The sequence below is a fragment of the Caretta caretta genome, chromosome 23, assembly GCF_965140235.1.
Source record: "Caretta caretta isolate rCarCar2 chromosome 23, rCarCar1.hap1, whole genome shotgun sequence".
Lineage (NCBI taxonomy): Eukaryota > Metazoa > Chordata > Testudines > Cheloniidae > Caretta > Caretta caretta.
The window spans coordinates 2,021,073-2,048,082 of NC_134228.1; the positions used below are offsets into that span (position 1 = coordinate 2,021,073).

The 27,010-nt window shown below is 60.1% G+C and overlaps 2 protein-coding genes across 2 annotated transcripts; both read right to left on the reverse strand.

Annotated features, from left to right (window-relative positions):
* Positions 1 to 108: 108 nt before the first annotated feature.
* DMAC2 (distal membrane arm assembly component 2) lies at positions 109 to 14,706 on the reverse strand. The gene is made up of 6 exons (XM_048832805.2): positions 14,635 to 14,706; positions 9,983 to 10,164; positions 8,399 to 8,479; positions 8,108 to 8,247; positions 2,330 to 2,492; positions 109 to 543 (listed from the first exon to the last, which is right to left on the reverse strand). Exons 1-6 carry the CDS (start codon positions 14,650 to 14,652, stop codon positions 345 to 347), a joined length of 783 nt encoding a protein of 260 aa, XP_048688762.2. The 5' UTR covers positions 14,653 to 14,706; the 3' UTR covers positions 109 to 344.
* Positions 14,707 to 18,073: 3,367 nt separating this feature from the next.
* Positions 18,074 to 26,654, reverse strand: PRSS16 (serine protease 16). Its single transcript, XM_048832799.2, has 12 exons — positions 26,349 to 26,654; positions 24,462 to 24,640; positions 24,126 to 24,225; positions 23,355 to 23,484; positions 22,831 to 22,954; positions 22,178 to 22,255; positions 21,661 to 21,708; positions 20,830 to 21,102; positions 19,893 to 20,034; positions 19,323 to 19,502; positions 19,064 to 19,209; positions 18,074 to 18,495 (listed from the first exon to the last, which is right to left on the reverse strand). Exons 1-12 carry the CDS (start codon positions 26,410 to 26,412, stop codon positions 18,433 to 18,435), a joined length of 1,527 nt encoding a protein of 508 aa, XP_048688756.2. The 5' UTR covers positions 26,413 to 26,654; the 3' UTR covers positions 18,074 to 18,432.
* Between the last annotated feature and the right edge of the window lie 356 nt (positions 26,655 to 27,010).

Genomic DNA, 27,010 nt, shown 5'->3' on the forward strand with positions numbered 1-27,010 from the left:
CGCTGGAAAGGCCCCTTGCCTCCCGGCCGCTTGCATCTCCGTCTCTTGGGAATCCCCAAGTTCTCCCTTCGCTCGGGCCTCTCCCGCAAACAAGGATGCGAGAGTGGCTCAGGGAGAGGCCTTTAATGCTCACAGCACGGTTCAGCCGGTTGCGAGCCCTGTCCTCCGTGAGACCAAAGCTGGGGGGCACGGATAGCCCAGGATGGCCCAGGCACACCCGCAAAGGTACCGCGACGCGACGCTGGGGTCCTTCGCTGTCCGTGATCGGAAGGTGCTGAAGGGAGCGCGGCTTCCCGCCCTCTTCCATCAGTGTCAGGAAAAGCTGGGGGCAGAGCAGCCAGGTGTCAGGCAGGGATTTCACCAGCTCTCCTGGCTCCGCTGGGGACACCAGGCTCCTCCCTTCCGTCCCTGCTCGTCTGGGCGCCAGAATCCGGGGCAAGCCCCACCACCTCGCACTGCGGCAGCATCTCCTCCACCAAGATCTGGATCAGCCCCGGGGTCGGCACCGAGGGCAGATGCGAGAGGTCGAGGCGTCGCAGGTGCCTGGGGAGGTGATGGGGAAAAGGGATAACGAAACACAGAGCAATTAGCTGTCTTGTGGCTAGGGTAACGCTGCCACGGACTGACGGCCCCCGGACCACTGGAAAGTGACTCATATAGAAAGGTTCCCCCCCGGAGCTGGGACCAGAGACAGATCCTTCTCCCACCCAGCCCCTGACGCCCCCTATCCCTTCAGCAAGCCCCGCTGGCCCTCTTCCAACCGGCCCATAAACCCACAGCCTCCCCTCAAAGAACAATAGAAGAGAGAGTGTCCAGGGCTGGATTTTTAAAGTCTTTCGGCTCCTCACTCCCACTGGAAATGCAACGGGAATCCGCTCCCCTGGGAGACAGGCACCAGTGCACCTTTAAAAGCCTGGCCCTGGTCCTTTGGCCGCAGGGAAAGGAGCTGGGTCTAGTGGTTAGAGCAGGGAGAAATGTGGCCCGGACACTTGGGTTCTACTCCCAGGTAGCACAGACTCAAGCAACTTGCTACTCCCTGCCCGTGCCTCAATTTCTCCGCTGGGGGGACGGGGAGACCGACGGGGGTTTGGAAAGTGCTTTGATCTCTTGGGGCGAAGGTCGGTGTCCGCACAAGCGCCGCTCCCAGCAGGAGAGGCGCTGTGGAAGTGAACCCCGTGCACAGGGTGTCTTGGGTGGGCACCGGTACAATCCACGGGGAGCCGGGGCACGCGGCGTTTTCACACCCGTTGGTGAAGACCGAGCAGGTTTCCCCGAGCCCCATTAACGCGGCCTGGCCCTCGCTGGAACAGCACCTCGCGTTAGCGCCCACGTGGGCAGAACACACCGTTCTCCCCAGCCAGGGGCACCCGGGGAGCAGCCACCCACCTTCGCAGCACCCACCCGAGAGGGGGCCCCTGCCGCCCTGCCAAGGAGGAAGGAAAGGATCTGCCCGCACCACGCCCTGCGGTGACTCATCCACCCCAGCGGAGGCCTTGTCTCTCCCGCATGGGCCTGCGTGGCAGCGTTCCTGGTGACGCTCGTGGTTGAGAGCCGCCAGGGGCTTTTCCATGAGTGCGACTCAGGGCGGATCCCCTGGCTGGCGCAGCGGCGCTGCCTGAGGGGTGGAGCAAGATGAACCCTCATGCTCCTGGGCTCTTCCCGAGCACGCTCACCCGAGCAGCTCAAAGCCCTGTATGGCTGATTAGCCAGGCCGCACAGCTGCCCCCGGAGGCAGATGTTAACACGCCCTCACTCACAGAGGGAGAAACTGAGGCACAGAGCGATAGTGAAAGTGAGGGATAGCGCCCAGGAGTTCTGACTCTCCCCTGCTCTAACCATTAGACCTGGAGCCCAGAACAGAACCCAGGAGTCCTGGCTCCTCTAACCACTAGATCCTACTCCCTTCCTAGAGCTGAGGGAGACCAAGCCCCTCCCCCCCCGCTCTAACCAGTAGGCTCCACTCCCTTTCCAGAGTTGGGGAGAGAACCCAGGAGTCCTGACTCCCAGCCACCCTACCCTCCCTCCCCGCGCTTTAATCACTAGGCCCCACTTCCCTTCCAAAGCTGGGGAGAGAACCCAGGTGTCCTGAGTCTCAGCCTGCTGCACTAACCGCTAGACCCCACTCCCCTCCTAGAGGTCAGAAAATAATCTAACCACTAGGCATCACTCTCCTTCAGGAGACGGAAATAGACCCCACCCGATTCCCATTCCCTCTGCTCTAAACCCTAAACCTCCACTCCGTCCTAAAGCCAGCTTCCGAACCCAGGTGTCCCGATTCCCCACCCCGCGCTCTGACCACTGCACCGCGCTTCCCAGCGTTTCCACTCACTCGAGTTGGTGGAGGCAAGCCAGCCCCCGCTCTGTGACCTGGGGGCACCCAGCCAGCGAGAGCTCCTCCAGGCTGTCCTTGAAGACATGCAGCCGGCTTAGGGTCCAGTCGTCAACATGGGGGCAGCGGCTCAGGTCCAGGGACCTCAGTGCTGTCAGCTTCACTGCAGGTGCGGAAAGGGAAAGGAGGGTGGAGCTGTGGGCCCCAAACCTGGTGGCAGCCAGCCAGCCCTCCCCGCTCCGTTGGCCCCAATCTCGTTACCTGCCCAGAGGGACAGCTTCCGAGATGACCCCCTGGAACTTGAATTTTGCCTCCTCCCATAGGAGGTGGCACTTACCAAGCTACCTCTTGCCCGGCACCCATCTTCAGGAGGGTGCCAGGCTGTTTCCACACCTACATGACATCTCCGGCAACGGCAGGTGCTCAGCCCCTCTGGAAACCCGGCCCTTTTATCTGTCGCCTGAACGTGTGCTCTGGTGCCTAGCTGCAAATATCTCCGTCGGCCAGAGACGGGGCACTAGACAGGGAGGGCTCTGAGCTACTACAGGGAATTCTTCCCCAGGTGTCTGGCTGGTGGGTCTCATCCACATGCTCCAGGTCTAACTGATCTCCACATTTGGGGTCAGGAAGGAATCACCACCACCACCAGGTTGGCTTGGCAGAGACCCTGGCAGGTTTCCCTTCCTCAGCCAGAGATTACAGGTCTGTTGCAGGAGTGGGTGAAGGTCTGTGGCCTGCAATGTGCAGAAGGTTGGACTGGATGCTCCCTTCTGGCCTTGGTATCTATGCGCCTACTACGCACCCAGGCGAAGAAACGCTGGCCAAGGGTGGCAGAGGAGGTGGGGAATCGTAACTTGACGTGACACACGCGAGCAACACAGGCTCAAAGATCCGTCTGCCTGCTACTGGCAACCTGAAAAATAATCTCTGCCAGCTACAACGTAGCCAGAGATTCAACATCCACGAGGAGAGCCCCGACTCGTTCTCTCTCCTCCCCCAACTCCGGTCAGAGGCAGGGTCTCCTCACCTGGCGGATGAAATACAAGCTCCAGGGCAATAAATACCAAACCCTCGTTTTTAGGAGTGGCACAGAGAGGTGTGAGCCGGGGGACTGGGTTCTATCTAGTGTCGGAGGAACTTGGATTTGATTAGTACATGGCGGTGAATGCTGATTTCCAGCAATGGTGATCAACATGTAGAGCTAGACTAAGTACGAAAAATGCTGCTCGAGCGTTTGATTTAAGGCTAGTTACTTCGTCTGTTTTGACACGTGATGCTGCCAATTTGTGACTTCATGGTTATAAAGCTTTAACTTGAATCTCAGCATCTCCTGCCATTCAGTAACCATCGTCTGAGCCCCACTTTGTCTGACCTCCCCAGAGTTTCCCACAACAGGGAATATTTACATCCATTTAAAAAAAATTAAAAATGCTTAAAAATAATGATCAACCTTCTCCATCAAAATGACAAAATAAAACCCAAGTTCCCCAGAGTCTAGTCACGTGAGACGCGTGGAACCGCGCAGCAACGGTGATGCAAAGACTATGAGACGAGCCAACGGCTGCAAGGACTGGCCTATTCCTGAGCTCAGCTGAGGGACGCTAAGAGACGGTGCCAGTGATGTACCTAAGTTCCCCATCACCTGCCATCAGGACAAAGCGGGGTGACAGGCCGCCCCTCGGCGCCATTCTCCTGCGGCTACACATGGCGCGGGGCGACTGGGAATCAGGCCGGGCGGCCGCGTGCGAGAATGAGAAGCGAGCCAAGGGGCGGAGAAAATCCAACCCCAGAAAAGACCCAAACCTCCCGCAACCAGAGACCACCCAAACCTGGCTCTGATAATCAAAGACTCGCAGCCAGGTCAGGAACCGACCCCCAGAAATTAGGGGCTGCGTCGGCCTAAGGAGAAGGGGCACTCTCCTCATCCTGCCTCCCCTTTGCCTAACGGTGGAGAAAACGAGGAAAATAACTGCAGACAAAGGGTCACACTGCTCCCCGGTTCAAGCCTTGGCAAGTCACCGCAGGGCTGACTTCGGCCCAGCATGCTGTGCTTTCCGTTACAAGGGGAACCAGCTCGTCTAACTCCAGACGGGGAAACAAAGAGCCACTGACCTTTACTCTACACGACGAACTGCTGGTTACCAGGCAGCTTAGCACCATTGCAACCAGGAGAGGCCCTAGTTATGGCCCGCAGCCATTCTGCCCTGCGTCCAGAACAGCCACTCACCCTGCCCTCTGGATGCTTTTAACACCAAGTCCCCCGGCCAATGCTGGCCAAAACCACTTTGGGTTTTGTCCCAATACCGGGTGGGCAAGGGGGCAAACCTCTCAAAAAGAGGGCAGTCTGGCTTAATACCCGACATGTTGCCGGGAGCCCAGATCTACGGCATGTTTTCTAGGTTTGCTGTGCTGTTTTTAGCCCCGCAGCGAGAGCCCGAGTCAGTCGGCCCAGGCTCTGAGATTCAGCACCACGGGTTCTCCTTTGCAGTGTGGACATACCCTGAGGGGCTCATGTAATCACAGGACTCCAGGTGCTGGGGCTTTAAGGACAACACCAAATCTGGCCAGACTCGCACTAAAATCCTGAGCTGGCAATAATGAGTCCTCAACAAGATCAGACCCAAAGTGACAGCTAAACACTGGACAACAGATCTCTGTGTAACCCGAGATCTGGTCTCAACAGATGGCAGCTGTGGGTCTTTGGACACATCTGATTATTTCAGACTGAGGCAGACATATGGATTAGGTTCATCAAATCATTGCCTGAGATAGCAGCTGCTTCCGACGGCTAGGAAATGGACACGCCATCCCTCCAGCCGTGCATTAGAAGCAGCCAGGATGGCATTACAAAGGATCTCACAGCAAGGTACACAACCCTCCAGCAGAGCCACCGGGAACTGCCCGCGAGGCCAAAGCACCTGCAATCTATACTAAAGCTAGCCCAAGCATGGGGCAATGGGCCACCCAGCCGCTTGCCAAGGCTCCAGCCCTGCGTTTGGATCCACCAAGGCAGACGCCGGGACCAACGCGCACCCAGCCACGGGCTCAGGGCACCAGCAACTCACGGAAAAGAGTGGTAGGAGGCAAACACCAGGGGACCCAGATTATAAGACAAATGAGTCAGGACAGAGATTGCTGGCCCACAAAACGGGTCTTTGGGGAGCTATTACAATGAACAGCACACAAGCTGTAATATTGGATCATATTAAAGAAGTTCTGTATTAAAATCACAAATGAGTTTGATTCCCCATAGTTTAAATTCCAGGGTATTACTAATTAAGAGGTCTCTTGGTTTTTGGCACTGTTTCTCTCCCTCTAGGTGTGAAACTTGCAAGCTGCTAATTGCGTTAGTACATTCTAAGACAGAGTCTGTTCTCAAAGCAATTCACAGAGAGAGAGACTCAGAGCAATACTCTAACAACAGAAACAGCACCCAGAGACTCCCCGCCCTTCTGTTGTATTCATTTTGTTGTATGAACAATTGTGATTAAAATAGAGATAGAGGATGTATGTGGATGGATGCTTGGTGTGGATAATAACTGAATGATCAGGGAGGTGCCAGCCTAAGAATCCAGTGTCCATCAGCTGAAGAAGGCGTCAAGTGGAAATAACCAGAGGACCCCCGGAGGGCAGACTGGAATCCACCCAACAGCCTCAAGAATGGGAGAACCAAAGAACAAGATAACATCTGGCAGCACGGAGCCGTCAGGAATGTGCCATCTGCTGATTGATTCAGCAACAGCATGATGAAGCAATTCCCATAGACTGGCATAGGAAGAAATTCCTATAAAAATGGACTCTAGAAAGTGAGATCTTTGGGGTCTGATTCTGCAAACCAACTTCCAGGAGCATCAGATGAGCATCTGACAAGGCCCTGCTCCCTCCTCATGTCCAGGCCACCTGGCCAGTGGCTTGGCATGAGCAACTCTAAGGCTGGTAACTATGATAACAACCTTGCAGAACCTGTGTGTGTGTTTGTATGAATGAATGTGTGACTAAATATGAGATTGAATGGAATGTTATAGCTATAACTAACTGCTTACTAGGATTCTTTCTGTATTCACAATAAATGTGGTATTTTGCCTTTTCCTCTTTCATAAGATCCTGCTGGTTTTTATTTTATTGGTATAACAGTAAGAGCAGGAGATTTCCAAGCCAGACGCAGGAGTGGCTTTACAGAAATTAGAGACAAGAAAAGGGTTTTTCTCCCCATCTCCCCCATCTTTGCTCTCCAGGATTTTGGCCAGCGACTCCGGCTGGAAGGTCACAGCCACTTCCCGTGGGAGACGATTTCTCAGCCTAATAAACCCTCAGCAGGAGATTTTACCCAGATCCTCGGCCTCCACCTTCCTTGGCTTCATCTTGTTCATTAAGAACACGATCTCTCCATTGTGAGCCTGGAGAGGAGCCTGCTACATTACTGCCTCTGACTGGCTCCCAGCCAGGGCAGGATATCACATATTAAAAGGCACAGGAAGCAGGAAGGTAAAGGCCAAAGTGTATTTCAACAGCTCAAAAATTGCCGTGCTGAAATGGACGAATAGATTGTAGGAGAGCGTGTGATCAGCTGGTCTGACTGACTGTGTGCCACAAGCCAGAGAACGGCAGAGCTGTTAGACAAACACACCCCCTTGATTTCAAAATGACCAGGGCTACAGAATCCACCCCCCCCCTTGGGAAACTGCTTTAGTAAATTACCCTCCCTGTGAAAAATCCATCCCTGGCCTCTTCGCTGACCCCTCTCCCATCGATCTACCTCCTTCCTGACTGGTGGGCACCAGAACTGGACACCAGATCCCAGCCGCGGTCGCGCCAGGGCCAGACACAGAGGGGAAATACCCTCTCTGCTCCGACGGGAGATTCCCCAGTTTATGCAGCCCAGGATTGCGTTAGCCCTTGTGGCCTCGGCGTCACGCTGGGCATCACGTCAGCAGATAAGTAGATTGGTACATCCCCGAATCACCCAGCGTCAGCACAGCCCCCTGGGATTAGTTAGTATGAAACGGGCCTGTCTTGCTTTGTATTTGTACCATCGCTTCCCTGACACACGGCAGCCGTCTGAGCAGCGCTGTGTGCCCCTTACAGCACCAGCCGTAAAGACAAGAAGGGACAATCTCTGCCTCCACCTATCAATTCACGTCTCCCGAAGCACTCTACAAATTAGACCGTATGCTCTATGGGGCAGAGACCATCTTTGTATTTGTACAGCGCCTAGCACCATGGGGCCCTGGGCCACGGCAGGGGTGCCCAGGCACTACTGTCAAATTAATAATGATAGCGCCCTGGGTTTCTCGTAGGAGAAAACCATGGCCACTGCTGTTACAGTAAATGTCTTATCTTTTCTCAAATGTACTAATCTAGTTCTTCCAATGATATCCTGCAGCAGTGAGTTCCACAGGTTAAGCGTATGTGGCCTGAGAAGCGTTCACTCCTTGGAGGACTCCTGGGGATGTTCAAGAGCTCAGGAATGAGGGAAATCAGCAAAATTTATCACCCCTAGCTTCATCCTTCGATCTCAAAGCTCCTTACAGAGGAGGTTGGGATCACGATTCCCATTTTACAGATGGGGAAATGGAGGCACAGAGGTGGGGCCTGCACAGCAGCAGAGCTGGGAACTCTCCTGAGTCCCAGTCCGGGGCTCTATCCACTAGGCTGCACTGCCTCCTCCATAAGAAAAGCCACTCGTGAGCCCAAGTGTTTCTGTGCTTCATAGTGCCCCCAGCTGCGCCAAAGATCCCGCAGACAAATGTCCTCCGCAGAAATCCATCCATTTCTCACCTAGGTTATCCAGCCCGTTGTAGTTCAACACGGAGCCAGAGAGGTCGATGGCCACCACAGGCACGTCTCGGAGCTGTAGGAAATCGGAGCTGTACTTCCCTCGCCAGTCCACACAGAACCAGGTCTCCTGGCCTTGAAACCTGGAAGGAGAAACGCCAGCGTTAGGAGAACTGAGCCAGGGGTGAGTCAGGGCGAGTCACCACGGAGACCCCACACGGGGAACTGGGACGTAGCCGAGGGGATTCCCCGGCCAGACCCACGTCCCTAGGGCTTGGCCAAGAGCATCAATACCTCACTCTTCCCCTGTTGGACAGGACGAAGTAGGCTGCCGCGACATTGTCTCCGTAGATCTCCTTGGTGTAACCGTAGTACCTGGCAAAAGGAGGGGGGAGGATCATAACATTTTTCAACATGAAAACGGTGCATGTCAAGGACTATTAATTATTATTATTTAACCTCGGACCTGGACCTGGACTGCTCGGAGCTGTACACACGCAGACCCTGCTCCAAAGAGGTTACGATCTACTAGAAATTTTGCCCAGAAATATACACCCGGAGCCTGTTTGTTTCCATCCGTGCGGGGCTAGAGCGTGTAAATTGGATAAGAGGAGCATGGACACTTTTTTTGCTCTGTTTTTGTGCAGCGCCTGGCACAGTGGGGCCCTGATCCGCGACTGGGCTCCCAGTGTTACCGTAACAACAAACAATACGGTTTGGACTCAAATAACCATCCTGAAATTAAAAACCACTGGAGAACAAAGTCCCAACACCCAGGGCAGCTTCTCTCCCGCACGCTATGCCAGGACCAGAGCAACCTTGAGACTTAATGACTCTTGTGAGCTGCTAGGAACCGGACGGAGACCCAGAAAACCCACTGACCACGCCATCAGCTGATAACAGCTTCTAGTCCTTGGGCGCAGGCGAAGCCAGATTTTAAAGGCTCTGCAGCTCCGATGCAAGTCCCCTGCGTCATGGGTCTTGAACCCAGGCCCACAAGGTTCACGGAAGCAGCCAGACTCCAACCCTCCCCCTGCCTGGCGTCCCGACCCAGCTCAGCGCCTGGCGCCTGACTTGTAGTTCCCAACCTCCAGTTTGTCTCCTGCCTCTGACCCTGGTTCCTGACTCGTGACTGCAGATGCTGGCTCCGACTACTAGGTCTGACTGCCCACAACCCGGTCGTGACAGCTGCGCCTTTGAGGTTGGAGCTCTCCTGAGGAGAGGTGCCACAGAAGGGCTAAGTGCTCTTCTTTACAGTAGAGCCGGGCAGGAACGGTTTTCAGGTCCGGTGAGAAGTTCAAGATCTGGAAAAATTTTCTCATACAGAATCGCGACAAAAGGGCAAAATCGCCTGTACTTTCGCGAGCAGGCAAACTGAACAAGAAAATGCACTGTGACTTGGTGGAAACGTTCTCTTACTTCGGAGACATTTGCTTCAATTTTGACCCTTTTAACTTTTCTTTTAGTAGCAATTAAGTTACATTTCTAGACCAAAACATTGCTTACAAAAGAAAAAAAATGAAACTTGCGATTTCAAAAGGGTTTTCCAGCATTTTTGTCCTGCTGGGAAATTCATCAAAACTGATCCTTTCCCGTCCACAGCTTCGGTTTTGAAAAATCAGCATTTTTCACCCCCCAAAAAATTTAAAAATTCCCGCCTAGCTCCGCTTTAGATTTCCCATGAGCGGTTGGTTGTGCAGGTCTCCCTGCAGGTACCCGGCAGTTCCATAACCACCACATTTACAGTCATCAGCTGCTCAGAAGGGAAAGTCTCAGAGGTTTCTCTTTTCCAGGAAGTCAAGTTCCAGCCATCCCTCTCCAGCCCCCCCGCCCCCCCTTTCTCAGCTGGGGAACACCGGAGACGCGGGCTGTACGTACGCGTTCTTCCTCCGCAGGTTTCTGTAGCGAAGCTTCGCGCACCAGCCGACGAGGTATTCGATGTCATAGAACCGGTTACAGAGGTACCGAAGGATGCCACCCTTTAGAGGGTCTGGGCAGGGGGCACTGCTGTACGGACGACGGGCGCCCAGAAGGCGGGGGAAAGCCCTGCATTCCTGGAGCTGCAAGACACACGGTTAACCAGGTGAACTCCCAGAGAGTCCATCAGATTTCTAAGGCCAGGGGGTTGGGGGCTGTCAATGCAAATGCCATAAGACGGAGAGAACCCTCTGCTAATGGAAGCAACCCAATTCCTCCCCGACCCCCGCCTCCGAGAGGGCTCTGCTGGTTAGAGGTTAAATGTAGCCTCTCTGCTCCCAAGGGGTCAGAGCCTCACGCGCGCTGACAGGTGGAGGCCACACAGGAGCCTCTCCCAGGGTGATTTCGCTCTAGCCACACAAGAGACTCCGTCTGCTGGCTACATCCGGTATGATCACTGGCAGGACACTGGATTTCACACCTCGGATTGCTGCTCACAGTATCACACCGGCAGAAACAGCTGGATTCCCCAGTCCAGGGGAGCCGCTTTATACCTGCTTCTCATTTACAATGCTTTTTACCGGGGGAGTGGGAGCCAGGACTCCTGGGTTCTAGCCCCCACTCTGGGAGAGGAGTTTGTCTAGCGGTTAGAGCCAGGGGGGATTAGGATTGAGGACTCCTGGGTTGCTTTCCCAGTTCTCCCACTTTGCCCTCTCTGTGCCTCAGTTTCCCTTGTGCATAAAGAGGATAATCATGAGTCTGGGGGTCAAGAGAGCTCAGTCCTATCCCTAGGCGGATTGCCAACTGCTGCCAAATCTGGAGCAAATCCCTTCCCCAGGCTGTGTCTACAAGGAGACTTATCCACCTCACAGCTTCACTCATTAGCTGCAGAACCAGAAGCTACATTTACAGGTTTTCTTAAGCTTGAAGCATCTGTCTACAGGAGAGAAGCAATTACAGCAGTGCTAGCTACAGCAAAAGCTATAAACTCTTAATAGCTTAATAGCTTAAACTCTCCCGCTGGAGATGCTTCGGGTGAGATCTGAGCAGCTGGCCTGAGTTGAGGAAGCAAGTGACCACGAAGAGATCTTTGTTCCGGCCCTTGCCGAGAAACACCTAACCACACCCCAGCAGAGCGACTCTCCTGTGCTGGAACCACAAATGGAAGGTCTCATGGGGTCGGTTTTGCAACGTGATTAGCAAGAAGGGGTGGAGGGGAAAAAAGGAAAGCCAAGAGCTTAAATACACCCAGGCAGCTGGGAAATTGGGTCTGACGGGCGGGGTGACCATATTTCCCTGTGCTGAACACGGGACACCTGGTAAAATCACTCGTATTCAAGCGAGGTCAGTGGCAATCAGAACTACGCAGGACAAACGTTCAAACTACCACCAAGTTGACTGAACCCCTGTTAAAAAGAAATACTGCGTAGCTGGAGTCTTTATTTACCTTAAGGCTTTAGGGTTCACATGGGGAGGGGTGTCACACACACATCACCTGGCCCCTGTCTTTGCAGAACCCATCTCTTCTCCCCCTCCCCCTCCCCCCACTGGAAGCAGCTTGTCCCTTCCTGCCCGCAGTGTCAGAAAGGCAGCTAACACCTCCAGACAACTGCTGGCCACTGACATAACCCAGCCGCCTCCTGCCCCCTGGCGACAGCGTGGGCAGGAAGGGGTTAAGCCCTAAGGCTGCATTGTGCACCTGGGGCCAGGGAACCCGACTGCAGGGGGGCCAGAGAGGTGGCTCAGCAGGGGAGGGGGCTGAGGGAACAGAGCAGCCCTGCGCTCCCTGGGACAGGGCCCACAGCGGGAGGAGGCGGGTGAAGAAGGGGCTAAGCCCCTGCCTTGGGAGAAGCTGTGGAGCCTGCATGGGGGGGCATGAACAGGCTGGAAATCGCTTCCCCCCTCCAACTCCAGAGCTCAGCTGAGGGGCAGGGAGGCTTCCCTGTGCCAGCACTGTGCATGGCTCTGGTACATGCCGGGCTCGGCTCCTCCTGGCCAGCACCCCAGGCCGGAGGGTCTTGGCTTTCCCGGGGCACCGGCCCAGCCAGAGGCAGTGGGGGAAGGAAGGAGCCTGACAGCCAGGCTGTTGGTGAGCTGAGCGCTCGGACCAGGGGCTGGTTCTCCCCACAGCGCTGGGAGCGGGATGCGCCCGCTGGGGGAGGGAGATGGACGAGCAGCGGGGGGCGAAGGAGGGAGAGGACAGCAAGGGGGGAGGGTCGATGGGTGGGCAGCAGAGATGACACACCAGCCACTGCAGTTCATAGCGCGTAGCGTGCCGGCCGGAAACGGGCCGGGGGCCCTGCAGGCCAAGAGCCGGCACGCAGCGGGGGCTGCGGTGACAGACCAGCAGCAGGAGCAGCTGGCCCCACACGCTCCACCTTTGCCCCGCCACCAGCCTTGCACACCCACCCCCCCGTGTGGCCAACTCTCATGGTTTTATGACGATTTGCGATATGTGCTGTTTGTCTTAATGTCCCAACTCCTGAAGTCATGAAAATCTCGGCTTTCATTTTCAAAAGAAACCCCTCTGGCCTGAGCATACCCTAGAGACTCAAAAAAACCCAGCAGGCTAATCAGAGGAACTCCAAACTCATGATTTGAAATGCCATGTTTCTTAAGCCAATCTCCCAATCTTTGGGGGGCTTGCCTTGTGATTTTTTTTAAATGCTTGAGGTTAGCACTGCTGAGAATCCCACGTGGTTCTCAAATACAGAACTCCTTTCCTTTATTCTTTGCCTTTTTCACCTGGCAGGCTAAGGTTTTATAAGTAACTGCAAAAATTAATCAGGCTGCAAAGACTTTGGCCAAGAATCCACTTCTTCACCTGAGGAAGTTAATGTCACAAGAACAGGGGCTTGGTCCTGAAGTCATGAGGAGGTTTGTCAAGGCTGATACGTCCTTCACAGCACAATCAAGGCTTGTTTGCTACCATCAGTGCAAGGAGACACAGCTCACCCATACATTAAGTCTTCACATACAACTAATTTAACACCGAGACCATCAAATCAGTGCTTTAGGTCACTACCGACCAGGGCTGAATTCAACTCTTTGACCCAGCGATGAAAAACACCAGGTCCCGATCCGGGACACTCCTGAGCTTGTCCCAAAGAGATCTAGTGACATCTACTGGCCGGCGCTCTCAGCTCCCTCTTCCCCCGGAGGGATTTCACATTTCAAATCCAATTCGTTAAAACCCTTCTCCCTGAGCCTACCCTTCCCAGCAAAGGATGCCAGAACGTTTCTCAGCCTCCGTGGACGCACGTCACTCACCAACAAAATGCAGCCCCCTCTGGACTGGAAAACAGCCACTGTTTCAAAGGGAAACTGTCAAGGTGATATTTGGCCCCAAAAATATTTTGGGGGGGGGAAGAGCTCCTGAAAAGCCATTTTTATAAGCGATTCCAAAGGAGGCAATTTTAAACAAAGGTTGGGTTTGCCGGGGGCCCTCCAGGTACAGTCCACACAACAAGGCAACATGACCAGCCAACAACAATGGCTCTTGCAGGGACACGGACTAGAAACCGACATGACACTGATGCCAGGCGGGCGTGGAGAAGGTCGCTGGCTGCCAACGCTGGGATCTGCTTCCCGAGGCCCGGCTCCGACAGTGAGGCCTGTGGACCCGAAAGCTGCCACCTGGACATCGGGTCTGGTATTTGAGATCGCAGGGACCACGGTCCCGTCCCAGATCCAGCATCTGGGGCCTTCTCTACGCTATGCTACCATGGGTCCTTTTCACGACCTCGTGCTGCTCACCGGACCCCAACGCTGGGGTCACCCTCTGACTCTGGGGATGGTTTTGAGCAGCCTCGCGCCCGAGCGGCCCCCTACCGCAGCCAGTCGCCCACCGATGAGCGAGGCAGGGTTGGGCCCCCTGCAGCACGCGCCCCCGGGCAACGCGGAAACAGCCCCAGGACGTTTCCAGGGCCCAGCAGAGCCAGAGGGTCCCAGACGACGAGCCGGCCCGGCTGGCACAGGGTTTGCGGCATGCTCGGACCGGGGACTCGCTCAGACAGAGCAGTTCGCTCCGAGGAGCCGGCCCAAGGGCTGGGGACCCCGGGGGGGCCCACCATGGGGGGAGGCCGGGACCCGGGCGCTGGGGACCCCAGCGGGGGGGGGGGGGGTTATGGGGGCGGGGGAGGCCGGGACCAGGGTGCTAGGGACCCCGGAGGGGGGGGGCCGGGACCCGGGCGCTGGGGACCCCGGAGGGGGGGGGGCCCGGGACCAGGGCGCTGGGGACCCCGGAGGGGGGGGAGGCCGGGACCAGGGTGCTAGGGACCCCGGAGGGGGGGGCCGGGACCCGGGCGCTGGGGACCCCAGCGGGGGGGGGGGGTTATGGGGGCGGGGGAGGCCGGGACCCGGGCGCTGGGGACCCCGGCGGCGGGGGGGGTTATGGGGGCGGGGGGGGCCGGGACCCGGGCGCTGGTGACCCCGACGGGGGGGGGGATTATAGGGGCGGGACCCGGGAGCTGGGGGGGGCGTTACAGGGGCTCCAGGGGGGCAGAGGACCGGGGGGGGCGTTAGGGGAGCGGGCGGGAACCTGCCCCCCCCGGGGACGCTCTGGCGCGGGCGGGGCCGGGGCGCGCGGACATGAGCCCCCCCGCCCGACCTACCGCCCTGGGCGCCGCCATCTTGGATCGGCCACGTGACTCCCGGCCCCGCCCGCGGAGCGCCCGGACCCTTCCCGCCCCGCCCCGCCCCGCCGGAACAGCCCCGCCCTCCCGTTTAGCCCCGCCCCCTCAGTGACCTGGGGGTCCGGGGGCCAGGACTCCTGGGTTCCAGCCCTGGCCGGGGGGAGGGGGGATCCTGAGCGCTATTTGCAGCGCTTACTCCTTGTGCGCCCCTGAGCCCCTCGCTTCCCCACTCCGTGCCTCAGTTTCCCCCCACCCCTGCCTGGGGGACGCGCTCCGGGCTCTTGCCCCGCAGCCCAGCGGCACCCAGCCGAGTCACGGGCCGGCCGGTGGGGAACAGACCCGCTGCCCTGCTCTCAAACAGGGAGAGCCCCCCCCGCGCCGACCCGCAGCTGAGCCCTCCCCCTCACGGGGGGGGGAGGGTGCGTAGGGCGCCGTGGGCGACACTCAGCGCCGCGCCGGGCAACCCTGCCTCTGTTTCCCCTCCGGGGCCCAGCGTGGGCCCCCGCGGCCGGACTCCAGCTCCCCAGCCGGTGCCGTGCGCGGGCAGGGGCCTGCGTCGCGCTCCTCTGAGCCGGGGGGGGCGGCCCAGCCGTCCCCTGCCCGAACCCCAGCAAAGCCGGGCTCAGCAGCCCCCCCTGCGCTCTCTGAGACGCGCACGGTGCAGGTTGAGTGCCCCCTTTGTACAGGTCGGGGGTCCCAGGAGCGGGCAATGGGGTTTCCTGCCCAGGGCGTGCGGCCTTTCCCCTGGGAATTTCCGCTCGGGTGATTGAGGGAGTCGCTGGAAGGGGCAAGCCGGGCGGCCGCGTGCCAAGGGGCGTGGGGACGGGCTGCTTCGGCTGCGAACTTTGAGCCCCCCAGCTCCGCTGCCCGCTTGGGAGCCTGGCGCGTTTATGACCCGTTGCCAGTCAGCGCCCAGAGCCGCTCCCTGCACTGCAGGCCCCAGGCTGGGCTCAGCAGCTCCGTGGGACAGGAGGGGAAGGGAATCGGCGCTTCAGCTTTCCGGCTGGCTCGGGGGAGCGGGAGCACCGCTCGGTAGCGCCCTCCCGCTCGCTCGGTAAGGGGGGGTCCCTTCAACTGCCCCGTCGGTGCTGGGGAACGGTGCTCGATCGCCGGCTTGTCCTTCCGTCCCCTCCTCCCTCTCCCGGGGGGAGTTCTCCGGCCCTTCCCACCATCGGTGTCGCAAGAGCCTTCTCCTTTGCAATCCCCTACCAAACGCAACAGGCGCCTGGTTTCTCCCTCTCGCCCTGGCCACGCTCCCCCCATTCTCAGGATCTCCCTCCCTGTCTCATCTCCAGCTCCCGGCAGCATGTGAGAGACGTGCTGCATGGAAAGACGTGTGTCCACCAACCTCAATTCTCCTCGGCCAGAAGGAGGGGGTGGTCAGGCAGGATTAAAGGAGAAAAACTGGGGGGCGGAGGGGGGGGAACGTCTGGGAGGGGGGAGCAACCCTCTGTGCGAAAGGCCAGGGGTGCCAGCCATCGTCCACATCTGCGATAGGACCCTTTGGCGTATGACCCTGTTTCAGGGAGACACCACCAGAGGTTTCCCGGACACCCCAGGCACCCCGATGGCTGAATGCCCCTGGATGGAGGAAGAGGGGTCCCTTTTCAAGGGGCTGCCCCAGCTGCCCAAAGTGCTCCGTGCCCCCCCCATGCATGGCCCTCCGGCAGCAGGGGAGCACCAGGAGGCCCTAGGAGTGCAGGGGACAAGCAGCCAAAGGGACAGCGCTCCGGGCTCCAGCCTCCAGGCCAGGATCTCTTGGGTGCGGAAGGAGCTGGTGAGTTCGGCCTGGTTTTTCAGAAGGGGTTCGGTGCTGGCGGGCGGGCCCTGGTGTCGGGGCTCCGCAGGGGTAACTGGCTGCAGTAGAAGGCCGTTATCTTCTCTGTGGGCCTGCCACGAGAGGGGGATGGAGACACCTGCTTTGCCGGCAGGTTTCACTGCTAGTGACTGGCTCGACAGGAGCAGCTGCGATTCCTGGTCGCGGAGGGGAGCAACCTCTCCTGATTACAGACCCTTCCTTTCCCTTCAACGCCAGCAGCCCGTTTAGGACAGGAAGTGACGGAGAGTCCCGTCGCCAACGGCTAAGGACGAGCAGCGGAGAGCAGTCAGTTCCAGGCTGGCCTGGGCCAGGGTTCATGGGTAACTCTCACCGCCCCTTGAAAGCCACCAGTCGTAACTCACTCCCTCTCCTCCCATCCCTGTCCCAGCTCAGCCTGCAGCTGACCGACCTGGCGCTTCTCCGGCAACTGGACCCCATCGCCCAGGAGATCCAGGCCTTGCGGGAGCTGCAGCTGGAAGAGCTCTTTGCCGAAGGGGAGCTGCTGGGACCAGCCCCCTCCTCCCACTGGCATCTCTGCCCCTTGACACTGAGCGGTGGGGTGGAGGGGAAGGCCTTATAAACCATGCAGGTGAAAGAGCTGATTGGCTAGATGAACCATCGATCGCCTAGACGCAGGGGAGGGACTTCCCTTCTCCGCAAAGGGTTCTGGGTAGGGAAGCCCTTTATATAATCCCGGCTGGGCCCGCCGAGGGAGTGGGCATTGCCGGGATGGAGAGGACCTGTAGGGTGGAAGATCCTGGGCCTGTTATGAGCTATCTGGGCCACTTTGGATGGGGAAATGGACGGCTGTGAGGAGACGGCAAAGGAGCCTGTCGTGTTCTCTGGCTGGGGGTTTTGTTCCCTCCCCGCCATGTTAAAATAAAAGGAGTTGGTCCTCTGCTTTTCTTCTTGCCCCAGCTTCTCTGAACTGGGCCCCGCCGATCTGTTCGGAGAGTTTGGCGCCCGCGTTCTGCCCCACGGCAACTGAGAGGACGAGAGAGAATCGCAGGGCGTTTCTGCCGTCGTCTTCCTCACGAGCCAGGCGCAGCGAAGAGAAATCAGTGTGGGTCACGGGGCGTTGCCCTGCCGTGTAAAGGGGGCAGAGGAGAGAGAGATTATTTTCTAGTGGGGAGGGGCATGCGCTCTCTCCCTATGTGGGAGGGCACAGCCCTTTCCTCCTGGGGGGAGACCTGATTCTGGAGTGAGCTCTGGCCACCTGTTTCAGAAGGAGAACCCCCGGCCCCCAGCTCCGCCGTTGCACCACAGAGAGGTAGGTGCAGAGAGGGGCGTTGGGGGGTAGCACTGGGAGAGGATGTCTCCAGGAGAAACTGGGTGTGGTTCTCGGTCACGCCTGGGCCCCTCTGCACCCCTCTTGCAGCGTAGCGGGGCAGAAACTGCTGTAACTGACGCAGGGTCCAGAATATTGGGAGCACCTGCCCTGCGGGGTATCCCTAAGGGCTCTGCACAACCTGGTCCTGATCCTGGTGGTTGGAGCCTCGTCAGACAACACGATTTACACAATCAGACCCAGCAACAGGCTGATCCTGCTTCGTTCGCCTTGGTCTCTGGCGCAAAGGAGTCGACGGCTTCGCAGAAACATCTAAAAAACCCATCTTTCATTGGATAAAACAATTAAAGGATCCAAACCAACGCAGCAGGGGGACAAAGCTGTCCCCAGAAAATTCCCAGGGGTTTGGCTGGGCCAAGTGCAGCAGATTTCTCAGCACCCGCACTTCATCCCCCGGATCATGATTTGTTGTGTGTCGTGGCAGCAGCTGGGAGCCCCCATCATGAAGCCGTTATGCTAGGAGCTGTACGAATGCCAAGCAGAAAGCTGGCCCCTGCCCCGACGAGCTGGCAATCAAAGTAAATCCCTCCCAGAAGGAAGATTTTGCCGCATCCCTCTGCGGGTGAAGTCCACACAGCGTCAGCGGGCGAATGGCTTCAGGCCCGGAGACTCAGGGGGCCGAAGACTCCTTCCTTGCTGATCTCAACCAGTCGCCAACCTGGTAGTCGATCCGCTGCGGAAGTGGGGAGGGGGACACAGGGAGAGAGCTGGAGGGACCCCGCCAGGATATGGAGCTCCCACCCCACTGGGCCCCCCATGCTGCCCAGGGGCTTCAGGTGACATTCAGCCCAAAGCCTGGCCAGCACGTAAGCCCTTGCCCTGCACATCGGGGGGCATTTCACCCAAAGGGCCTGATCCTCAGTCGTGCTCAGGTGTGGGACCAGCCCCCTGAGAAACTCACTACCCCCAACGCAAGGACTGCCCCAGCTGGCATAACGGCCCTGTACCCACCCTGCTCCCAGCACCTGGCATAGGGGACAGATCGGGGGCATGGCCGGAGCACACTGGCTATGGCTGTTCCCTGCCTCCAGGGCCCATAGGAGGCAGATCGGGGGCATGGCCAGAGCCCACTGGCTATGGCTATTCCCTGCCCCCCGGGTCCTTCACAGGGTGGAGCGTGAGTTTGAGCAGCCCTGGGGCTGGGGTGGAGTCACTGGAACTTAACAAGAGGTTCCCGGGTTCGAGTCTGGGTCGGTTCTGATTCTGTTCCCACTGGGCCAGGCTTCCCACCGGGCTCTTACCTCGCGGGCCAAGACGAGGGGCAGGGGGTCCGAGGGCTTGGAGGGGTTCATGTTGGCACAGTGGGAGGTCCCATTGATGAGGATGGCCAGCTCTGAGCGCGACTGGTTCTTCAGGACGCTCAGGGCATGCCAGGGGTCGATGTTGCCTGGGGACAGAGCGCTTAGCTCCAGCGTGGCACGGGGAGGCAATGCCAGGCCCAGCCCGCGGGTCCAATCTCACCGACCACCCCCTCCCCAGCTGCCTGCCCCCCATCCGTACCATTCACAAAGAGGATCCTGCTGGCCTTGGGGTGGTCGGCCCCGTAGTACTCGTTGGTGAAGGTCACTGCCTCCCCCACGCGCTCGGGCCCGATGCCGAACACCTGGGAGCAGAGGTCGAGCTGGGCCGACAGCGTCAGGAGACGGGAGAAGGGGCAGGTGGCGTCTTCGCAGGTCTGGTCTGGAGCAGGGCGGGACGGGGGGAGACGTCAGCACCGCGGTTCTTTGGGGTGCCCCCCCACCGAGACGGACGAAGAAACGGGGCGATCGGGGGGAGAGGGTGCCCCAGGGCTGGGGGGGGGAGATGGGGCAAATGGGAAGGGGATTCTCTGCCAGACCTCTGTGTCTCGACCTCCACAGCATGACACCCCCATTTCCAGTCACCCCGTCTTGGGGCAGGGACTGAGGGGGGCTTTAAGCCCCATTTGTTCTCCCCATATTCTGCCCTGGCCCCCTGGGGTGGGGGTAGAGGATGCATGGACAGTGCAGGGGTCTGGAGGTGGGGGTTTGCATGGGGGGCAGCGGCAGGGGCCGACCCCTCCCTCGCCCCCCCGCCACGCAGCCAGCTCACAGTATCCGAACTCGGTGCAGGTCTGGAAATACCACTGCCGTTCGCCCACGCCGCTGAGCGTCAGGTTGGCGCTGCGCAGCTCGGCCAGGGCACGTTGGCGCGAGTTGTCCACGCAGGGCAGCGCCATGCGCTCCAGGAACCCCTGCCACGGGAGGAGACACACGGGAGGGTCAGCCAGGGCCACCCTCGGCCCCGGGAGGGGCCCGTCTGGCTCCGGCTCCAGCGGCTGGGGCACGTGGGACGGGGCCCCCCCTTTGTTGTTACAACAGATCGACAGAAGGGGCGCCCGCAGCACACTGGCGAGGGGGCAGGACCCCTCTGCTTGTAGCTGACAGGGGAGAAACTGAGCTGCCCCCTTCCTTTAGCCCCTCGGCATGGCTGTCCCATTCCCCCCACCATGGTGCATCATGGGAGATGTAGTTCCAATCCTTCATTCCCTATGGGCGAGGCTTCCCAGCTGGACTTCATCACCCATGATGCACTGCAGCCACCACCTGCCCACCCCTCCCCCCCAAGGCCGCAGTGCATCATGGGTGATGTCGTGCCTTGGGATTCTGGTGCCTTGTTCTCTATTGGCTGGACTTCGCAGCTGAACTTCATTTCCCATGATGCACAAAGACCACTGCCATGAGGCACCACCTCTCCCAGATTGTGGTGCATCATGGGAAATGTCATTCCAGTGCCTCATGCCCCCACGCTTCTCAATGGACCAGCCTTACCAGCCAGACTTCATCTCCCATGATGCACTGCAGCCACCACCTCTCTGCCCCCAAGGCCGCAGTGCATCATGGGAGATGTAGTCCAAGCAGGAAACCCAGCCCACAGAGGAGAACAGGAGCTGGAGGCCACCTGAACTACGGCCCGTTCCCTGGCTCCTGTGTGCAGCGAGCGCGCTGGGTCTCAGCTGGGCTGGAGCCAGACCCCGCTGCGACCTTACGTTATTGACAGCGATGAGTCTCTGGTAGGGGGACCCCAGGCCCACGGCGTTCATGATGCCGCAGAGCTTGGCCACGCTGCCACCCTGGAATCCCTCGTTGTTGTACTGCACGGCGCCCATGAAGATGTCGGCCAGGTTGCTGGCGAGCTCCCCGCAGTCGTCGGGCTCCGTGAGGGGCCCGCAAGAGCGGAAATCCTTCGCCAGCTCGGCCAGCCGCCCGGCCTGCAGCCTCTGGTCCACGGCGGAGAAGGCCTGGGCCACGGCCTTGCGACACTGCGGGGGGAAAGGAGAGGCACTCGCAGACCCAGGCGTTCTCGGCTGTGGGGATTTTGCCTGGTGGGTTAGGTGTGTGGGGGCTGGGAGCCAGGACGCCTGGGTTCTATCCCCAGGTCTGGGAGGGGAGTGGGGTCTAGTGGTTAAAGCCGGGGGGCTGGGAGCCCGGACTCCTGGGTTCTCTCCCTGGCTCTGGAAGGGGAGTGGGGGGGGAGGGGTCTGGGAGTCAGGACTCCTGGGTTCTCTCCCTGGCTGTGGGAGGGTACAGGGCCTAATTCTCCTCTCATTGACACTGGTGCCAGTCAGGAGCAGCTCCTTGCATGCCAACGGAAGGACACTGGTGTGAGTGGGCACAGAACGGGGCCAAGGGGAGCCAGCTGTCAGAGCTGGGGGGCGGAGAGCCCTAGACATCAGAGGTGGCCCCCGCATGCCCAGATCTCTCTGAAGCCCGGCTCGGAGCATCCCATGCAATGCCGTGGTGGGGAGGGGACGGGACACACAAATCTCTGGGATTTCCCCCCGCGGGACCCCGGTACCCGCCCCAAGCCATTCACCCACCTGAGCAGAGCCCCCCACCACTGGGTCCGACAGACTCGCCGCCACTACCTGGAGGAAAGACAGAAGCGCCGCGTAGGGTTAATGCAGCTGCCTGCTGCATGCTGGGAAGGCCCCGAAAAGGTTAACTAGGAGTTACCGGGTCCCTACCCTTGCCCCCCCGTGCCGGGGCCCTTCTGCGGCCCCCAGCTCCCTCTGGAAGAGGCTTCCCTAGAGTGACGGGAGCCCGGGGGTGCCCCCTGCGGCCAGGGGCTAGTCCTGCAGCCCCCAGTCCCTTCCATGACGGCGCAGCTCAGGGCAGGATTCAGGGGGCAGCACAAGCTGGGGACCCCCAAAGACACCGCTCCCTGCTTCTGCTCCCCCATGCCCTTCCCTGCCCAGATCCAAAGTCGGGACCCCACAGCCGGGTACAGCTGTCTGGGGCAGGAGGGGCCAAAGGAAGAGCTGCTCCGAGGACATCCCCCTCCCGCAGGTGAAAAAGGGGGTCTGGGAGCCCCCCCCATGGGCGCAGCCCACTCACCTGGTTGTAGCCGGTGAAGTCCAGCTGGGCCCGCACCGGGGCAGAGGACGCAACAGCGGCAAAGACCAGGTGGGGGAACTAGGGGAGGAGAGAGAGAGAAACCGGCCCCACCATCGCACCACCTGCCTGGCGGGAAATCCATCCCCGCCCCCTCCCACGACCCCATAGGAGCAGGGGGGCATGGGTGGGGGCTGGGCTCCCCGGGGTGAGAGGGTTCTGGGGTGGACCCCAGGACTGGCTCAGTCCCCCCCACTGAGTCCTCCCTGCTCAAACCAACTAGACCCCACATCCCTGCCACAGCTGGGAATAGAACCCAGGAGTCCGGATTCCCAGCCCCCACCCCTTTTCCTCCCCCCAGGTCTAGCCCACTAGATCCCCTCCCGTCCCCTCCCCGAGCTGGGAATAGAACCCAGGAGTCCTGGCTCCCAGACCCCTGCTCTGGCCGCTAGACCGCAGGCTAGCCCCGTCTGGCTCTGTGTCCCCCTTGAGTGGCTGGATCGTGTGTCGACTCTCGTGGGCCAGCCCCCAGCTATACGCCCGCGAAGTGGCACCGGTCAGATCGCGAGGTCATGGGTTCGATGCTGGTGAGGGTGGGGGGCTCCCAGCAGAGCCCCACAGACCAACAGCCCCCCCGGTGTCCCCCAGGCCGGTACCTTGACCCTGAACCAGGCGGCGAGGTTGCCAGGGTAGGAGCCTCCGAAGCAGATCCAGGTGTTGTTCCGTGTCAGGTTATACTTCTGAGTGACGAAGAGGTGGAAGGCGGCCAGGTCAGCCAGGCTGCGACGGGACCGAGGGGGAGGTACCGAGAGAAAACCCACACTGGTGAGCTGAGCGCAGAGCTGGAACGCCGGGGTACCCCCACCCCCTGTGACTCGCTGTCAGACCCCAGGGAGGGAGTCAGTGTAATCATCCCCATTTCACAGAGGGGAAACTGAGGCACTGAGTGGGGACGTGACTTGCCTGAGGTCACAGAGCAAGCCATTGGCAGAGCCAGGATAGAACCCAGGCGTCCTGGCTCCCAGCCCCCGACCCCCTCACTCTAACCCACTAGGCCCCACTCCCCTCCCAGAGCTGGGGATAGAACCCAGGCATCCTGGTTTCCCCCCACCCCCCACGCTTGGGCACCCTCCGACACTGAGCGCAGCGTGTCCTGGCCCCGCCCCGCCCGGGGACTCACGCCTGCTGGCTGGACAGGAACCGGAGGCTGGCTTCCCACAGGCCGTCGGGGTTGATGCTGGCGCCGTAGAAGCGGTGCTCCAGGGCCACGGCCAGCGCCCCATATTTCCGAGCCATCTCCATGTGGTGCCCTGGCCCCAACACCGGGGTTAGGGGTCGGGAGCCTGGCAGATGATGAGCCGCCCCCCGCCCCCGGTCACCCCATTGTGGGCACCTCTCCTAGGTCGTTCCCCACCCTCCTGGGGCAGCTAGTCCCTGCTCTGGGGCCGGATGGGAGCCAGAGCCCACTAGAGGGGACAGGCCCCTGCCCCCCTGAGCCAGCCAGTCCCTGCTCTGGGGCCGGATGGGAGCCAGAGCCCCCTAGACGGGACAGGCCCCTGCCCCATTCCCCGACCCCCTGAGCCAGCCAGTCCCTGCTCTGGGGCCGGATGGGAGCCAGAGCCCACTAGAGGGGACAGGCCCCTGCCCCATTCCCTGCCCCCCTGAGCCAGCCAGTCCCTGCCCTGGGGCCAGATGGGAGCCAGAGCCCCCTAGACGGGACAGGCCCCTGCCCCATTCCCCGACCCCCTGAGCCAGCCAGTCCCTGCTCTGGGGCCGGATGGGAGCCAGAGCCCACTAGAGGGGACAGGCCCCTGCCCCATTCCCTGCCCCCCTGAGCCAGCCAGTCCCTGCCCTGGGGCCAGATGGGAGCCAGAGCCCCCTAGACGGGACAGGCCCCTGCCCCATTCCCTGCCCCCCTGAGCCAGCCAGTCCCCGCCCTGGCCCCGCTTACCCGACAGCACCGCGAACTGCGACAGGGAGCTCTCGCCCCCAATGTAGAGGAAGACGGGCCCGGCTGGGCGGTGCCAGAACTCCTCATTGATCCAGAACCTCTGTGGGGGGAGAAGAGGGGCCAGTGGGTGCGACGCGGCGGGGGCCCGGGGCAGCTCGGGGGCTCTGGGAGCCCCAGAGGGCAGGGGGCCCGGCAGCCGCCCAGGGCAGGTGCCTTGGTTTCACGTGGGCGTGCGTGCCCCTGTGCCCCTCCGGCCGGCGGTCCCGCCCTGGCAAGGCTGGGGGGATCCGTGCGGGTCACCGCGCCAGGCCGGTGACAGCGGCCGGCCTGTCTCACCTGGTTAAAGACCCGCCCCTCCTGCCGATCGAAGTGGTCGAGGGGCTGGCGCAGGGCGCCCTCGCTGGGGGCACGCCAGGGCGCCGGGCGCAGCAGCCGCCTCCGGGAGAAGGTGTCCTGCATGGCCTGCACCTCGCGCGCCCACAGCACCCGCTGCCTCAGCAGCCGGAAGTTGCGCCCTGGGGAGGCAAAGGGAGGCAGGGGTGGGGGGGCCAGTTCTGATCCGGCCCCCGCACCCCGAGTGGACCCAGCACCGCTCCCCGGCTGGCAGGGAGTCGGGGCGAGACGAGTTCGCTGGGCCTCAGGCCCCGGGGGTCAAAGGAGCAAACTCGACCAGCCCTGAATGGGTCCGGGGCACTGAGCTGCCCCCTAGAACGGGGTCTATGCAGGGCAGGGGGGAGGCGCACTGCAGGGGGGGGTCCAGATGTGTGTTTTGGGGGAGGGGGGATCTTTGCCCAGCCCCTTTCCTTGGGCACAGGCGAAGGGATCTAGTCTCCAGGGGTCTCCGTCCCTCTGTCTGTCAGGCTAAAATTGCAGTTGAAGAAGTAAAAAGAACAGGAGGACTTATGGCACCTTCGAGACTAACAAATGTATCCGAGCATAAGGTGCCACAAGTCCTCCTGTTCTTTTTGCGAATACAGACGAACTCGGCTGCTCCTCTGAAACCTGTCATTTGAAGAAGTGAAACCATTTCGCTCAGCAGAAGTGGGGGAGGGCAGGTCACACCCGGGGCTGCTTCCTGGGGGTCACATGCAGCCCCGGGGAGAAGCCTGCCCCCACCACTGCTTCCAAGAAGCCAGGCTCAGCAGAATGTGGGAGGCGAAAGCGTCCCACAGCGCGCTGGCTACAGACCCCACTCTCCTTCAGAGCTGGAAACCGGACCCAGGAGTCCTGGCTCCCAGCCTCCCCCGGCTCTAAACACAAGGCCCCACGCCCCTCCCAGAGCCGGGGATAGAACCCAGGAGTCCTGGCTCCCAGCCTCTCCCGGCTCTAAACACAAGGCCCCCCGCTCCCTAGCAGGAACACGTGTGCAGGTTGTGATCCCAGCAGGGAGGGACAGGCCCAAACAGGAATCCAGGGTTTCCAAAATCTTGCCTCCAGGCTGCTAAACAATCAAGATCTGACCTGCCCCTCCGCGCACCACTTCACCTCAATTGGGTGTGAATGCCAGAGCCAAACTAATGGGACCATTAAACAGATGATCTCATCAGGGTCTGCTTGGCCTCATTGTGAGTCCCCCCCAAACTGTGCCCCCCTCCCCCTTCGCAGAGACGCATTTCTCCCCGAAGGATCCCAAGGCACTTTACAGATCATGCATGCACTCACTTCACTTAGCTCAGCACCAAAATGCAGCCACCTCTGGGGTGAGGCCCAGCGGATGTTAACATGGGGATCACGCTTGCTTAGCAGGGAGATCAGCCCCCTCGGAGATGGAACATGGCCCCCCGTTTAAACAGGGACCCCTCACTCGGCACAGACATGCAGCTGCTCCTGGGGGCCCAGGATGCAGCAGCTGCTTAGACAGGGATCCCCCAGCGCTGGGATGCAGCCACCTCTGGGGTGGGGCGAGGGGGTTGTTTATACAGGGACCCCTTGCCTGGTGCGGAGGTGCACCTCTGGGCTGGGGTACAGGGGGGCTGTTAAACAGGAACCCCACAGGATGAATTTAGGGAGGCAGAACATTACCCTAAGCAGGCCACTGAGGTGACATCCGCCCTGCATGCCGGAGCAGCCCTGACCCGGCTTTCCCATCCCACCCGGCAGACCATAAACACTACCACTGGGGGCCGGGGCCAGCTCTCCCTGCAGTGTCTGTACAGCACCTAGCACCGTGGTGCCTGACAGCTCACAGGGGGCTACGTCCATCCAGATCATTAACCGCCTTACCTGCCTCGGCTTGGATCAGCAGCGATAGGAGCAAACCCAGGGCCCAGGGAACCGGCCGCCCCATCTTCGGCCCAGCTCTCAGACGGCTTCCTGGTTGCCTGAAAACTTCCTGCAGGAGGCCGGGGGCCCGCACACAGAGCTGGCCTAGAGACTGGCTTCCTAATTCCTTCCCCAACTAGCCCGACAGCATCTTAACTCCCTCCTTCCCCTGGCCCCTCACATGATCCACTGCCCTTGCCCCCGGCCTGGCCCTCTTTGGACCAATTGCAGCTGCAGCCATTCAGGGGGTGGGGCCGGGGAAGGGGGTGTGAACTTTCACTTTGCTGTCTGAGATGATCGAAAAGCAGCGCCCGCCCCCCTCTGGTGTAAGGGCTGGCCCTTCTGTATCTGAGAGCCCCAAGATACCCGTCCAACCTCTGGGCAGGGGCTGCCCCAATCCAGCCCCCTGCCCGAGGCATGAGACCCCTCCCCTTCACGAAACAGGGCAGAGAACCCAGGAGTCCTGTCTCCCGTTCCCCCAGCCCCGATGTAACCACCAGACCCTACTCCCTGCCCTGAGCTGGGCATAAAAGCCAGGAGTTTCTTCAGATTTAGCCCAGGCCCAGGATTTCAATGGATTTTACTGACATGGGAAGTTTGTGGAATCTGCTTTTTCCCCGTCG

Coding starts and splice junctions, on each gene's coding strand:
- DMAC2 (XM_048832805.2), bottom strand. Junction 2,493..8,107: donor CAACGGGCTGGATAACCTAG/GTGAGAAATGGA, acceptor CCGCACCTGCAG/TGAAGCTGACAGCACTGAGG. Junction 544..2,329: donor GCTTGCCTCCACCAACTCGA/GTGAGTGGAAAC, acceptor TCACCTCCCCAG/GCACCTGCGACGCCTCGACC.
- PRSS16 (XM_048832799.2), bottom strand. CDS start 26,412: ATGGGGCGGCCGGTTCCCTGGGCCCTGGGTTTGCTCCTATCGCTGCTG. Junction 22,955..23,354: donor TTCCTGTCCAGCCAGCAGGC/GTGAGTCCCCGG, acceptor GTCCCGTCGCAG/CCTGGCTGACCTGGCCGCCT. Junction 21,709..22,177: donor ACTTCACCGGCTACAACCAG/GTGAGTGGGCTG, acceptor TCTTTCCTCCAG/GTAGTGGCGGCGAGTCTGTC.